We start from the raw sequence: 14,108 nt of genomic DNA, 5'->3' as shown, positions 1-14,108 counted from the left end.
TGCTACCTGCTGAGCAGTGTGCTACCTGCTGGTGACCCCGAGATGAAAAGATAAAGTGCCTGACCTCGAGGTACTTCTTGTCTCTTTGGGAGAGAGACCTATGAGGAGTCGGTGGCCATACCGTGTGACAGCCAGTGTAATGGGCATAGGCCCACGGTCCAATGGCCCTCTCTAGCAGGGGATGCCCAAATCTGTGTTGGGGAGTCAGAACAGGTTTTAAGGTGGCACTTGAGCGGAGACTTAGAAAGTAGCAATGAATTTGCTAGGAGAAAGGATGTGCAAACACACACAGGGACTTAGGAACTGGCAATAAGTGTTGGGAAGAGAGGCAGGGGATGGGTCCAGTAGAGTACTGGGGACCAGACTGTGGCGTTTGGAAGAATGGGAATGGGAGCCACAGAATGATATAGGGCAGGGGGATGACGTGGCAAAGCTGACATTTAGAAAGATCGCAGGAGCTGCCACGTGGAGGAATTTGAGAGGGGAGCCTACTGCAGGGCCTGAGCTGGGGGTGGGGCTCCAGATGGGAGACAGAAAGGCTGGAAGGAGGGCAGAGGCAATGAGGATGGAGAGATGATCATGGAGAGGGGTGAGGGGCTGTTTCAGAAGTGGGATGGATTGAGCGACTCTGGATGCAGGTCACGGGGAGAGGGTGGAGCCTGGGAGGCTCTAGAAGCATCCACAGCCTCTTCTCTCTCAGGTCGCTGCCTGAAACGCCACCTTGTGTGTAACGGAGAGAGGGATTGTCTTGATGGCTCTGACGAGGATGACTGTGAAGATGTCAGGGTCCCTGAAGATGACTGCAGACAATATGACCCCATTCCAGGGTCAGAGAATGCAGCCTTGGGGTGAGTCCTGCCCTCGGGCTGTTTGGGAGCAGGGAATGGTTGCTCTTCAATCACGAGTATTATTTTGAGGACAGAAGCGGGTCTTTGTGCAGTGCGTCCAGTGAGGCAGCTCTGTCTCCCTGAGGTGGCATATTGGTCCACTCAGGCTACTATGACAAAATGCCACACACTGGGTGGCTTATAAGCAACAGACATTTATTTCTCATAGTTCTAGAGGCTGGAAGTCTGAGGTCAAGGTGTTGGTGGGGTTGGCTTCTTCAGAGGCCATTCTCCTTGGCTTGTCAATGGCCTTCCTTCTGTGTGTGTCTGGGTCCTAATCATTTTACATTTTTTAAAGATTTTATTTATTTGAGAGGGAGAGAGCAAGAGAGAGCAGGGGGAGGAGCAGAGGGAGAGAGAGAGAGAGTCTCAAGCATATTCCTCTCTGAGCACGGAGCCCCGTGTGGGGCTCCTTCTCATAATGACCCTGAAATCAAGACCTGAGCTGAAATCAAGAGTCAGATGCTTAACCGACTGAGCCACCCAAGCACCCTTTTCCTCCTCCTCCTCCTCCTTCAAGATTGATTTATTTTAGAGAGAGAGAGCGCAGGGGGATGCTTAACCAAATAAACCACCCATGCACCCCTCCTCCTCCTCTTCTTCTTCTTCTTCTTCTTAAGGATTTTTTATTTTAGAGAGCGAGCGAGCGAGCGAGCGTGTGAGCACAGAGAGGGCAGAAGAAGATGGAGAATCCTTAAGCAGACTCCCTGTTGAGGGTGGAGCCCAACATGGGGGCTCAATCCCAGGACCCCAAGATCATGACCTCAACCAAAATCCAGAGTCAGCTGCTTAACTCACTGAGCCAACCAGGCACCCCTAATCTCTTCTTATGAGGACACCAGTCATATTGGGTTAGGGCCCACTCTAATGGCCCCATTTTAACTCAATTACCCACATAAAGACCCTCTCACCAAAATACAGTCAAATTCTGAGGTTTTGGGGTCCAGGACTTCAACATCTAAATGTTTAGGGGGACACAATTCAGCCCCTAATACTAATAAAAGGGGATTTTTTTTACTTTGAAAGTGACTGTGGGATAAACAGAGTAGAAGCATGAAATAGTGAGGTGTTAACTTGAGAAAAAGAATTTCCTCCTTACTGGCAAAAAGATCACAGACCATGACCTTGCTCTCATGTGATTCAAAGGAGCATTTAAATATATTTCCTGAGTGTGCTTTGACCAAACTGGACAGCAGGTTGGCCCCACCTCCACTCCCAATAGCTGACACTTCGATGGTTTTTCATTCTGCTCAAGATCTCAGAAGTCTTTTTCCTGGTGTCTTTTTTTTTTTTTTAATTTAAGCATGTTCTAGTTTTTAAATTTTTATTTATTGCTATAGAAGTAATACCTGTTTGAGGTAAAAACCAAAAGTCTTCCTTCGCCCTCCTCAACCTGCACTCTACCCAGTCACCCCCTCTCACTTCCCTCCCTGGAACTGACCCCTGTCAACAGTTTGGTGTAGGACTTTCAGATCATGTAAACAATGCACTGACAATATACACTGTATGGAAGATATGCCTATATGTGTTGTGCATGACAGATATAAGTATATTTTACATAAATGTGATTGTACTACACATATTGTGTCTAACTTGCTTTTTTTTTTTACTTAATAATATATTTTGAAGATTTCCCCCCATATTTTCTATTCTTTTTCTAAGCAACATGGTGTTCTATAACAGGGGTCAGCAAACTATGGCCTAAAGGTCAAATTCAGTCTGTTGCCTGTTTTTGTAATTAAAGTTTTATTGGGATGCAGCTTTCACCCCGCAGTGATGGGAGTTGAGTATTTGCAACAAATACCTATGGCCTGTAAAGCCTAACATATTTAATATCTGGCCCTTTATAAAAAAAAATGTTGCTGACTCTTCTCCCATAGTATAACTACATGAAAATTTATTTGACTACTTCCTATTGAAAGATAATTAGATTGTTCCCATTTTTTCCTTTTATAAACAATGCTACAACGAACATCCTTGCACATTATCTTTGTACATGTATTTCTGCATAGATTTCCAAAAAGTGGAATTTCTCTATATCTTTTCACTTTCACTGGGCCTTCTGCAATCAGCTTTTCTAAAGATACATAGGCTTAGTAACCTTTTATGCTTAGAGGTTACAGTATAATCTTAGAACTAATTATTCCTTTGAGTTTTTGTCTGGCCCACCAGAGAGCCTATATTGATAAGCCAAAGGCAGAAACATGTTCAATGGGCAAAAAGACAGAAAGGTAAGGGGCAAAGTAAAGGGAAGGAACCCAGATTTTGGTGTCAAAAAAACTTAGCTGTGACTATAGGCAAATTACCTAATTTTTCTGAGCTTCAATTTCTGCACTTGCAAGATTGTCATGGGGTTGAAAGTTAATGTATGCTAAATGTCTGGTAGAGTGTGTATTCAATTCACGATAGCTATTACTACATCACTTCCATTAATATGAAGAAAGAGACGGAGAGAAGAGGTGAAGAAGGAAGGTAACATACCTTGAATTTCTACTATATGCCAGGTACTCTATAATTATCCATTTATTCCTTCAAGGCAGGTTTTATTCATAGTTAACCCCCTGCTCATCTTCTGCCTTTGTGCCTTTTCATGGAGGGAATGAGCGAATATGACAAATGCTATGCCAAGGGTAATCACTGAATGCCATGTGAATACAGAGGAAGGAACAACTATCTGTCCAGGATAATCAAAGAAGGTCAGATAGAGGGGGCAATGTCTGAGTTGGGTTTTAAAGGCTGAATAGGAGTTTGAGAGGCAGAGACAAGCAATCATTTTATTATCTATACCATAAGAGCCTTTGATTGTTAGTCCTTGGATCTCTTAGCCAAATCAAAATGCTTTTATTTAACCTTCTCTTTTTTAGAAAATTAAAGCTGTATTTCACCTGTGTAACACTGTGCTTAAGTATAGTTCACCCATCTATAGCCTAAAATGCAGTTCCTGGGCAGATAGATGAGAAATGCCCCAGAGGGGGAAGCAAGGGAAAGTATTTCTGGAAGGGTACTGGGCTAGAGGAGAGGAGGTATCATTTTTGGAGTGCCTAATATGTGCTACAACTTTACTTCCATTTTACTTTAATACTCTCATTTAGATGTCACAAAAACCATGAGAAGTAGTTTTATTATGTCCATTCTTCAAATGAGGAAAACGAGCTTCAGAACGCATCTAGAATATGTCCAGATTCACACAGCTAGTACGTGACAGAGCTAGAAATTAAACAGGAGTCTCCATGATTTCCAAATTGCACCCTCTGACATTCCATGCCTCCTTGGAGATAATGGCCTTTCTGAGGATTAGAGTCTCAGCTTAGCACTGAGAGTCAATATGTCCAATCTATTTTTTACCCGCAGAGCCTTTTTCTGAAACAGTACAAACAAAAACAACAACAGTAATGTTTATTCAGTACTTAATATATGCTAAGTACTTTCTGGTTCCTTTCCATGTTGTAAGGCATTTCGCTCTCTGAGGGCAGTAGTATTAACTGCTTTTTACAAATGACTAAACTGAGGCACAGAGAAGTTAAATGATTTCCCCAAGGTCACACAGCTAGGTGTGGCAGAGCTGGGAAATGGGCTCTGTGCTTGGAGTTTTGATAATTGTGCATATTCTTTGTAACTCACACAACAAATTTTAAGGAGTGCCTTCTCTATGGAAGCACCGTTCTAGGTGCTGATGGAGCTGTCAAGGGGAACCTGGGGGCCTGGCTGAGCCCACTCAGGTTTCCAGTGTTATCCAAAGTGGAGTTTCAGGTACTTTGAGGAACCCTAGAGGTTCACAGAACATAGTTCTAGAAGCTGCTGCTCGGCCCAACAATAACGTCTTCCAGAGGATGCTATTTTTGCCTTTCCAGTGCTCTCTCCCAGAAGGTGCCTGCCTTTTTGATTTAGGTACAATATCCTGACCCAGGAAGAAACTCAGAGTGTGTACGATGCCAGGTATTATGGGGGCCAGTGTGAGATGGTATACAATGGGGAATGGAGGGAGCTTCGCTATGACCCCTCCTGTGAGCATCTCTACCACGGAGAGGATGAGAAGTACTTCCGGAAACCCTACAACTTCCTCAAGTACCACTTTGAGGTAAGTCTGCACAGGGTGCTCACAGGCCACTGTAGGGTGGGGGTGGGGAGGGAGAGAGGCCTGTTCCTGGAGATGGACTCCTAGCTTTGGAAGATTCTATTTCCTGGAGGGCTTGCTGGTGGCTGAAGGTCCCTTTACATCTGCCCCTATACATGCTCGGTGCTGAAGGGCACTGACAGGCAAGGGCAGGGCCAACGAGAGGCCAACAGAGTGTGACCATCCACCTGCCACATCTTGGCTCCATTCCATAATCAATGAAAACGGATTCGAGGTCCAGTTCTCTGGGCTGCTAGTCAGAAGACCTAGTTCAAGTCGTGCTGAGTTAGACTATAAGTATTTGAGACCTTGAGCAGCTCCCTGCCCCTCCCTGGGCCCAGCTTCCCAGCATGTAAATTGGGGGTTAGGAGAGGAGGTAGCTGGGCAGTTTTCTGAGCCCAAGGCCCCTGTTTCACCGAGAGCAGCTGCCTACTGATCATCTCCTTTCTTGCTGTGTTTCAAAGTTCCAGTATAGTTGGCGCAGTGTTACATTAGTTTCAGGTGCACAAAACACCTCCGCACAACACCCCGCGTGCATCGTAAGTGTCCTCTTAACTCTCATCGCCTGTTTCACCCATCCTCCCCCGCCCCCTCTGGCAACCACCTGCTTGTTCTCCGTATTTAAGAATCTTTTTTGGTTTGTCTCTTTCTTCCTCTGTGCATTTGTTTTGTTTCTTAAATTCCACATTATGAGCGAAATCACATGGTGTTTGTCTTTTCTCTGATGACTTTCCTTATTTGTCTTTTCTCTGATAACCTTCCTATCTTGGTTTTCCATACGGGATTTTGTTTACAGAAAGGGTTCTGCTGTTGAGAAGCGCTTGCAAAATGCTGTGGATCCCTAAATTCTCTCCATCTCTAAAATTCTGTGCTCTCCTGGGCACTCGGAGCCTCCCATGGCTCATGACCAGCTCCAGAGCCTCCTCCCGACCACTCCTTTCTGTGACCCTCCCCCACTCTGGGTGAGATGTCCACACTGACAGCTTCACCAGATGCTCACCGTGCACCAGATTGCATACTTCTACACAAATCCTCTCATTTGATCCTCACAACAACACAATGAGGTAGATATTATCACTGCCCCATTTTAGATAGGAAAAAGACCGAGAGACTCAGAGGGATAAAGTGTCAGGCCCAAAGGTCTACTGCAGTAGGTGGCAGAGACAAGATTCAAATCCAGATCTAGCTCAATGGAGCCCCGGCTCTATGTCCTTTAGAAGGGAAAACAATTACACACATTATATCCATATAGCCATATGCATTCTATCTTTACAGACAGATGGCAGGATCCAAGGATTCTGAACAATTATTAGTCACATCCCCCCTCCCTCAACTTTCTCAAGAGAAAAATACTGACAATAGGACAAGGCCAGGCTTATGGTTTCCCCCCCTCTCCCCGCCCAGCTTCCACCGCTGCTATCAGCCTCTGGTAAGCCGAGCTGGAAGACACAGACAATGCCATTTCCCTAACCTTGAGGATGGTCTGGCGCTTACGTGTCCAGCAAGATAGACTAGGCTATGCTGTGGCAACAAAGGATTATGAAATCTCAGTACTTTAAAGCAACAATGCCCTAAGCTATGCATCCATCCCAAGGTGGAAGGAGCACTCATCATCACAGACACTTGGGACCCAAACGAATGGAGTCTCCATCTCAACACATGCTCTCGTGATTGCCGAGTGAACCACTCGTGTGCTCTTAAGCCTTGTTCTCTCAGCTCAGACCAGGCACAAGACCACGCCTCCATTCAAGCTGGCAGAGACATGCAACGCTACCATGTGCCTGGAATGAAATAACCCTGCATTTGTGGGCAGCACGAGAGCATACCTCTGCCTAGAGCTCCCACTACCTCTTCGGCTTCCTTGCCCCTTTCCTCCCAGATCCACACCCAGGCGTGGCTTTCTGGATGTCTCCATTGCAGAGAAGGGTGACCTTCTCTACAGGAAGGATAAGTCAGCTGGAAAAAAAATCTGTACTCGGAACAATACAGCATTTTATCAGATTCATGAGTGTGTGTGTATTTAAATAAATATTTTAGCACTGCCATTAAGCAACAACTAAACTAACTGCTGTATTTTCGGTATTTTAGTGAGTGAGCATCAACCTGATGCCTGGAGTAGCCTTTTAAAATAATTATTGATAAGAATCTGCTTTGTGATATTTTACAGAGCAAAGATTTAAATATTAAGCACAAATTGGAATATAACTCTGTGTGCACAAAGCTAACATCTGTTTGCTTCTTTTCAGGCCCTGGCAGATACTAGACTCTCCTCAGAGTTGTACGATGATGCACGTGACCTTCTTTCTAAAGTAAAAAATGACAAGTCTGTGTCAGCCGGAGTAACTGTTGGTGTGGGCCCCATAAGCAGCCCTGTAACACTGGACGTGGGTGTATCTGGGTCACGAGACTCTTCGTTCTTGAATGAGTTAAACAAGTATAATAAGAAGGTATTAAAGCATAATGCCTGTGTCAAACAGTATTCCATAATCTTAAACTGAACATACATTACCTTAATTGCATTAAAAAGTACAGTAGTAATTGAACCTGCATTTGCTTGTGTAATTGGAAATGTCTGATCAGTGGTAATCATGTTTGTTTTTCTTATTACGCTTTTGCACACAGAATCATCACAAAGGGAGTAAAATTGAATGATAATAGTAGAACTCTTATCGCCTCACCCCATTCTTTTTCATGGTTACCTGGAGCAAACAGGGAAATACTTAGAATAGTAATGTCTTAAAGAGAAAGCCAGGCCCTGTAAACCCTGTAGGTTGGGAAGAATTTGAAAGCAAGCCTTGCTTTTCGGAAAAGATTGGAGGACTGGTATGCTCTGTCAATCATTCATTGATTCATCAAACACTCATCACTAACTTCCTATTAACCTGAGCAACCAGGCAATGCTTCCTTGAGGAAGGGACATCCACCTAAACTGTGTTCTAAAGACTAGTACAGGTTGTCCCGATGAAGGGAGGTGGGAGTCAGCCAAGGGTATTCTAGGCCTGGGAAACAGCAGTATGTAAAGTCCTGGGGATGACAGGTGGCCTCACACTAAGGTGGGACTGCAAGGCCTTCAACCAGCTGACGCACAGGGTGGGAAGGGAACGTAGGGAGTGATGAAGATGGAGAAATCGCCAGGGGCCCAGAGAAATATTTACTGAATTGTTTCAGAGTTTACCAAAATGCCTCAACAATATTGATGCCAGCACTGTGGGTTTAGCTGGGGCCCCAAAAATTATTCTGGATGATGAAAATACAGTTATGAAAATTAACTTATTCAACAAATATAAATTTCCATTCTGGAGATTTGCCATCAAGTTAGCTATTGCTCTAAAGGGAAAGAATTGTTCTGAGATCTGGCTATTACATGGTCATGTGGACTTTTCTTGAAGCAGATGGTCTTTTCAAAATTTCACTATCACTTTGGATCAAGGTTTACTTGGAAGTAATGCCCATACACAATCCTCTTCCTCTTAATTTTTTTTTTTTTTTTTTTTGAGAGAGAGGGAGAGCTCAAGAGAGCCCGAGCAAGGAAGGGGCAGAGGGAAAGAGAGAGAATCCTAAGTGGGCTCCACGTCCAGCATGGAGCCCGATGTGGGGCTCAATCTCACAACCCTGAGACCATGACCTGAGCCAAAACCAAGAGTCGAATGCTTAAGAGACTAAGCCACCCATGCACCCCAATCCCATTCCTCTTGAACCAATCCAAAATTATCCCAGTTTTGTCTCTTTTTTATTATCTCAGGAGCTTGCTTTCCTTTTTTCCTTAATAGTACAAGATTACCACTAGAACATAAGCTCCATGATGGCAGGGGCCTATCTCATTCAAGATTATGTCCTCTGCTCCTGGCATAATGCAAGTGACTACAGGCTCTTACAGATACTTGTTCAGTAAGTTACATCAGTAGGTAAGGTTGGCATTTCATGTCATCAAAAATATTCCTAAGCATAATTGTGAGTGGATACCGAATACCTGTACAGGAGGTTGCATCATGGAGTGTTGTTATTAGAGCAATTAGTGGAGGTGACAATGGACTGGGGGCAGAACACAGTGAGCAGCACCATGAAGCACATTGCAGGAACCAACCCAGATGAGAGTTGAGGAGAAGAGGACCTGAACAGGGGCAGTGGGAACAGAGATGCAGGCATGAGAGAGGCAGCCAGGCACACACTGGTGTTTCACTTATGCCTGTAAAATAGAATAATACAAATGCTCATGTGTTTACATGTAAATATATATATATATATTTCCCACAGCTACTAAATACTACCTTTCGCATTATGTCATGTAGTAACATGTGCACTCTCTCTCTTCTCTTCCCTTATTCCATGGTGGTGGTTGCTGGCAGAAATATAACTTCCTGAGAATTTTCACAAAGGTGCAGACTGCTCATTTTAAGATGAGGAGGGACAATATTGTGCTGGATGAAGGCATGCTGCAATCATTAATGGAGCTCCCAGAGCAGTACAATTACGGCATGTATGCCAAGTTCATCAATGACTATGGCACTCATTACATAACGTCTGGATCAATGGGTGGCGTTTATGAATATATCCTGGTGCTTGACAGAGAAAAAATGGAATCACTTGGTAAGTAGGACAGAAGCTTTACGCACACAGTAGCCGATGCATACGCCAGGATGTGGTTTGCAGTTTTCTGAGCACTGACTATGAGCCACGTGTGATCTCATGGGGGATAACCGTGTAAGGTAACATACCTAATACTTGTGTAGGAGGTTGCATAGGGCAGTGCTGTAATTAGAGTGGGGAGACATGTGGAGGTGATAATGGACTGGGGGCGGAACAGGGGGAGGAGCACCAAGAAATATGTTGTAGTAAGCACTGCAGTTCAGAGTATTATTATTTACAGGGAACTGAGGTCCAGAAGGGTGAAATGATGTGCTAGGAAGCATCACAAACAGGATTTGAACTCAGACTTGTCTGGCTCCCCCAAACTATGTTTTCTATTTCACTACAGTTACCTCTTTGATAATAAACAATATTTGGGATTTTGTTATTTAAAATGTTAAAACTTATAGATTCTTAGTTAATGGAACTGCCATATAATCAGTCTGTGATGCTAGACACCCGGAGTCATCCAAGATTCCTCCTCCTTTACTCTGTAGATCTCAAAGAACCTTCAGTTCTGGCTCTGGAACGGCCCTCACTCCACCCCTCTCCTCCACCTTCACTCCTACAGTGGTAGGCTGGGTTCCCACCTGTCACTTATCACTGCGTTGGCTCCGAAATCTAGGGGAAGGCTCACCTCTGCAACCCATTCTCAACAACTGCTCCCAGAATGATCTTTCTGCTTTACTGATACAGTGATATCACTTCTTTGTCTAAAATCCTGAATGCTTAAACTCCTTAGCATGGCATCAAGAGCCTTCATGGTCTCACTCAGAATGGTTAGAACAGTGATTCTCGAAGTGTGGATTTTAACTGCAGCATCAGTATCACCTGGGAACCTGTTAGAAATGTAAATTCTCAGGATCCCATCCCAAACCTACTAAATCAGAAACTGGTAAGAGGACCCAGCGGTCTGTGTTTTGACCAGCCGTCCAGGTGATTCTGATGCTCACGACAGTTTGAGAATGACTGACCTAGTCAATGAGTGAGTAGAAGGCTGAGAAATCTAACCATCCTTCAAAGCTAAATTAAACTTCCCAGTTTCAGGAAGTTTCCTTGACTACACCCATGTGTCCGTTTCTTTCCTTCAGCACATTCATGTAAATTCCACACTCTTTAATCTTCAAAAGATAATTTTCCAAATTGTAATATTTTTCTCATCTAGATAGCGAGATCTTTGAAAGCAAGAATTATGTCCAACACTTCTTTATCTCTTTAGCACTCAGCACAGCATTAAGTACATAGTGAATGTATAAAACAAGACATGGAGTTTGAAAGGGGGCATTAATTTAGATTCCTGATTAGGGTCATTCATTAATTCATCCATCTATCCATGTATTCATTCTTTTATAATTCAAATATCTCTTGACTCTCTATTATGTATTTGTGCTAGAGATACAATGGTAAGCAAATCGAAATATGGTCCCCACCCTCCTGCAGCAGAGTACTTCCTTCCTAATAGTAGGTCTTTTAAAATCAATGTATGGATCACAAACAACATCTTAAACAACAACAACAACAACAAAGGAGAGACTAGAGAATATCATAGAGGACTACAGGTAGTGAATAGAAGTTATTGCTTCAAGAAATTTTTTCCAGTTATACACGTATGGAGTCATGATACAAAACAAACAGTTTATGACAGGTCAATATAAAAAAGGAGTTTGAAAACCTTAATTCAAGTGGGTTTTTAAAGAATCATTCAAAAATGTAAGGAAGGAAACATGGTTAACATTTGTTGAGGACCTACTAGTTTCCAGGTGCTGTTGCGCACATTCTCATTTTGTTTTCTTGACAACACTTGGAGGTTGGTATTATCCCAGTTTTAGCCCATAAATGCTGAGGCTCCTCAGGGAGGTTAATTACTTTGCCCAGAGCTGCAGGAAGCTGGCGTCAGAGCCCTGGACCTATGGTCTCTCCACCATGTGGTCCTGGGTAGAGCCTTTCATTTGGGCTCTGTCTTTGGTGTTGGATTACTAATTAATTGTCTGGGGTGTCTCATGGCCCCTCCTCTTTAAAATCTGTGAGGCAGAAATGGGCTTCCAATGTGGTTAATATTCAAAAGGAGCCCACCAACAAATTGTCCCAGGGATAATTACCTCAGCTCTGTTTATAGAAAACCATATGTCGATAATAGCACAATTTGCTATTTGTGAAGAGCTGATTTTCTATAAATCCGGAAAGTTAGTGTTGCTTTTCTATAAATATGGAAATGTGCTAATCATCACCTCATCTGCTGGAGACCGCTAATAAATCAGAATTCCATTTACATATTAACCTACAAAGAACAAAAATATCTACCTTCTTTCCCTTTGACAAATAGAATCATGCACACCCTTCTCTCCATATTTGATATTTGTCTAGTTTCTTCTTTGTCTCTGTCATCCTCCATCTCTCTTCCTCTTTGGGCACCTTTCTTTCTCTGTCTCTCTCTCTTTCCTCTTTGTTACGGTCTTTTTCTGTGTATCTTTGATCCATGTCAAATAATAATATTTATATTCTATAAAATGCTTGTTCCTAAGAAAGACCCTGTGTGGTGTATGTTCATGTCCTCAAAGAGACGGGCTTGGTATAGAACGATTTAAGTGAAGACACTGGCTGGTTTGCTCTGGAAGAATCTTTTGTCCTTGGGTTTGCCTCAGATCCTCTCTGGGTTCACCCCAGAGGATGCACAAGGCTGTTTTCTTCTCATGTATCCTTTAGATAAAATGCTTCTCCCTCAAAGGCAGCATGAAACCACACATCAAAAATAAAAGGATGTCTTACAGTTTTCAGTGTATGGTCTTATAAAAGTCTCTGAAATGGTAGGACATTGATGAAAGAAATTGAAGAAGATACAAATAAATGGAAAGATAGTCTGTGCTCACGGATTGGAAGAATATTGTTAAAATGTCCATACTACCTACAGATACAATGCCATCCCTATCAAAATTCCAAAGACATATTTTTCAGAGAACTAGAACAAATGATTCTAAAAATTGTGCAGAACCACAGAAGACCTTGAATAGTCAAAACATTCTTGAGAAAGAACAAAGCTGGAGACATCACACTCCCTGGTTTCAAACTATATTACAAAACTATAGTAATAAAAACAGTACGGTATTGGCATAAAAACAGACACACTGATCAATGGAACAGAATAGAAAGCCCAGAAATAAACCCACACATATATGGGCAATTAATTTACAGCAGAAGAGGCAAGAATGACCAATGGAGAAAGAGAATTCTCTTTAATAAACACTGTTGGGAAAACTGGACCATTGTTTTATACTATATACAAAAATCAACTCAAATGGTTTAAAGACTTGAATGTAAGCCCTGAACCATAAGACTCCTAGCAATTGGTCTTGGCAATATTTTCATATCTGCCTCCAAAGGCAAGGGAAACAAATACAAAAAACAATTGGGACTTGGCCAACCTATAAAGCTTCATCTCAGTGAAGAAACCATCGACAAAATGAAAAGGTAACCTACTAAATGGGAGAAAATATTTGCAAATGATATATCTGATAAGGGGTTCATACCCAAAGTATATAAAAAACTGATGCCACTTAAGAACAAGAAAATAAAAAATCCAATTAAAAAGTGGGCAGAAAATATGAAGACATTTTTCTAGAGAAGATGTAGAGATGACCAACAGGCACATGAAAAGATGCTTGACATCACTAATTATTAGGGAAATGCAAATCAAAACCACAATGAGATATCACCTTACAGCTGTCAGAATGGCTATTATCAAAAAGACATAAGGGTGCCTCTATCTTTTTTAGTTAGTATTTTCATTTTCTTTGTATAGATACTGAGTTGTGGAATTGCTGGATCATGTGGCATAACTCTATTTTTTGAGGAACCTCCATACTGTTTTTGCCTATTTGCCTTGTTTTGGTGAGAACATTTAAGTTTTATTCTTTTAGCAAGTTTCAATTACATGATACAGTGCTGTCAACTACAATCCCCATGTTATACATCAGAACTTATTCATCTTATAACTAAAATCTGTACCCTTTCAACACCTTCTCCTATTTCTCCCACCCTCACCTCTGGTAATCACTTTTCTGCTCTCAGTTTCTATGATGTTGATTTTTTTTTTTTTTTGGCTCCACCATGCAGTATTTGTCTATGTCTGCCTTCTTTCTTTCTTTTTTCAAAAGATTTTATTTATTTATTTGATAGAGACATCCAGCGAGAGCAGGAACACAAGCAACGGGAGGGGGAGAGGGAGAAGCAGGCTTCCCGCCTAGCAGGGAGCCCGATGTGGGACTCGATCCCAGGACCCTGAGATCATGACCTGAGCTGAAGGCAGATGCTTAACGACTGAGCCACCCAGGCGCCCCTGTCTGCCTTATTTCACTTATCATGATGTCTTCCAGGTTCATCTATGTTGTCACAAATGACAGGATCTCCTTTTTAAAGGCTGGATAATATTCCTTTGGATATCTGTACCACATTTTCTTTATCCATTCATCTGTTGACTTACATTG

At 42.6% G+C, this 14,108-nt stretch overlaps 1 protein-coding gene across 2 annotated transcripts in view; it reads left to right on the top strand.

Moving 5' to 3' along the window:
* Positions 1 to 14,108, top strand: part of C8A (complement C8 alpha chain) — a 68,225-nt gene that overhangs the window by 21,600 nt on the left and 32,517 nt on the right. For both annotated transcript variants that reach the window (XM_088022980.1, XM_028106875.2), the window contains exons 4-7: positions 701 to 848; positions 4,776 to 4,965; positions 7,248 to 7,448; positions 9,348 to 9,588. In XM_088022980.1, coding sequence (XP_087879106.1) covers positions 701 to 848; positions 4,776 to 4,965; positions 7,248 to 7,448; positions 9,348 to 9,588 — 780 coding nt within the window. The remainder of the gene's footprint in view (positions 1 to 700; positions 849 to 4,775; positions 4,966 to 7,247; positions 7,449 to 9,347; positions 9,589 to 14,108) is intronic.

Source organism: Eumetopias jubatus, unplaced genomic scaffold, assembly GCF_037043125.1.
Source record: "Eumetopias jubatus isolate StellerSeaLion01/CBP00866 unplaced genomic scaffold, mEumJub1_p1.0 scaffold_4, whole genome shotgun sequence".
Taxonomy (NCBI): domain Eukaryota; kingdom Metazoa; phylum Chordata; class Mammalia; order Carnivora; family Otariidae; genus Eumetopias; species Eumetopias jubatus.
Note: the sequence above shows the minus strand (reverse complement) of the source record. Positions and strands in the feature narration are given on the sequence as shown.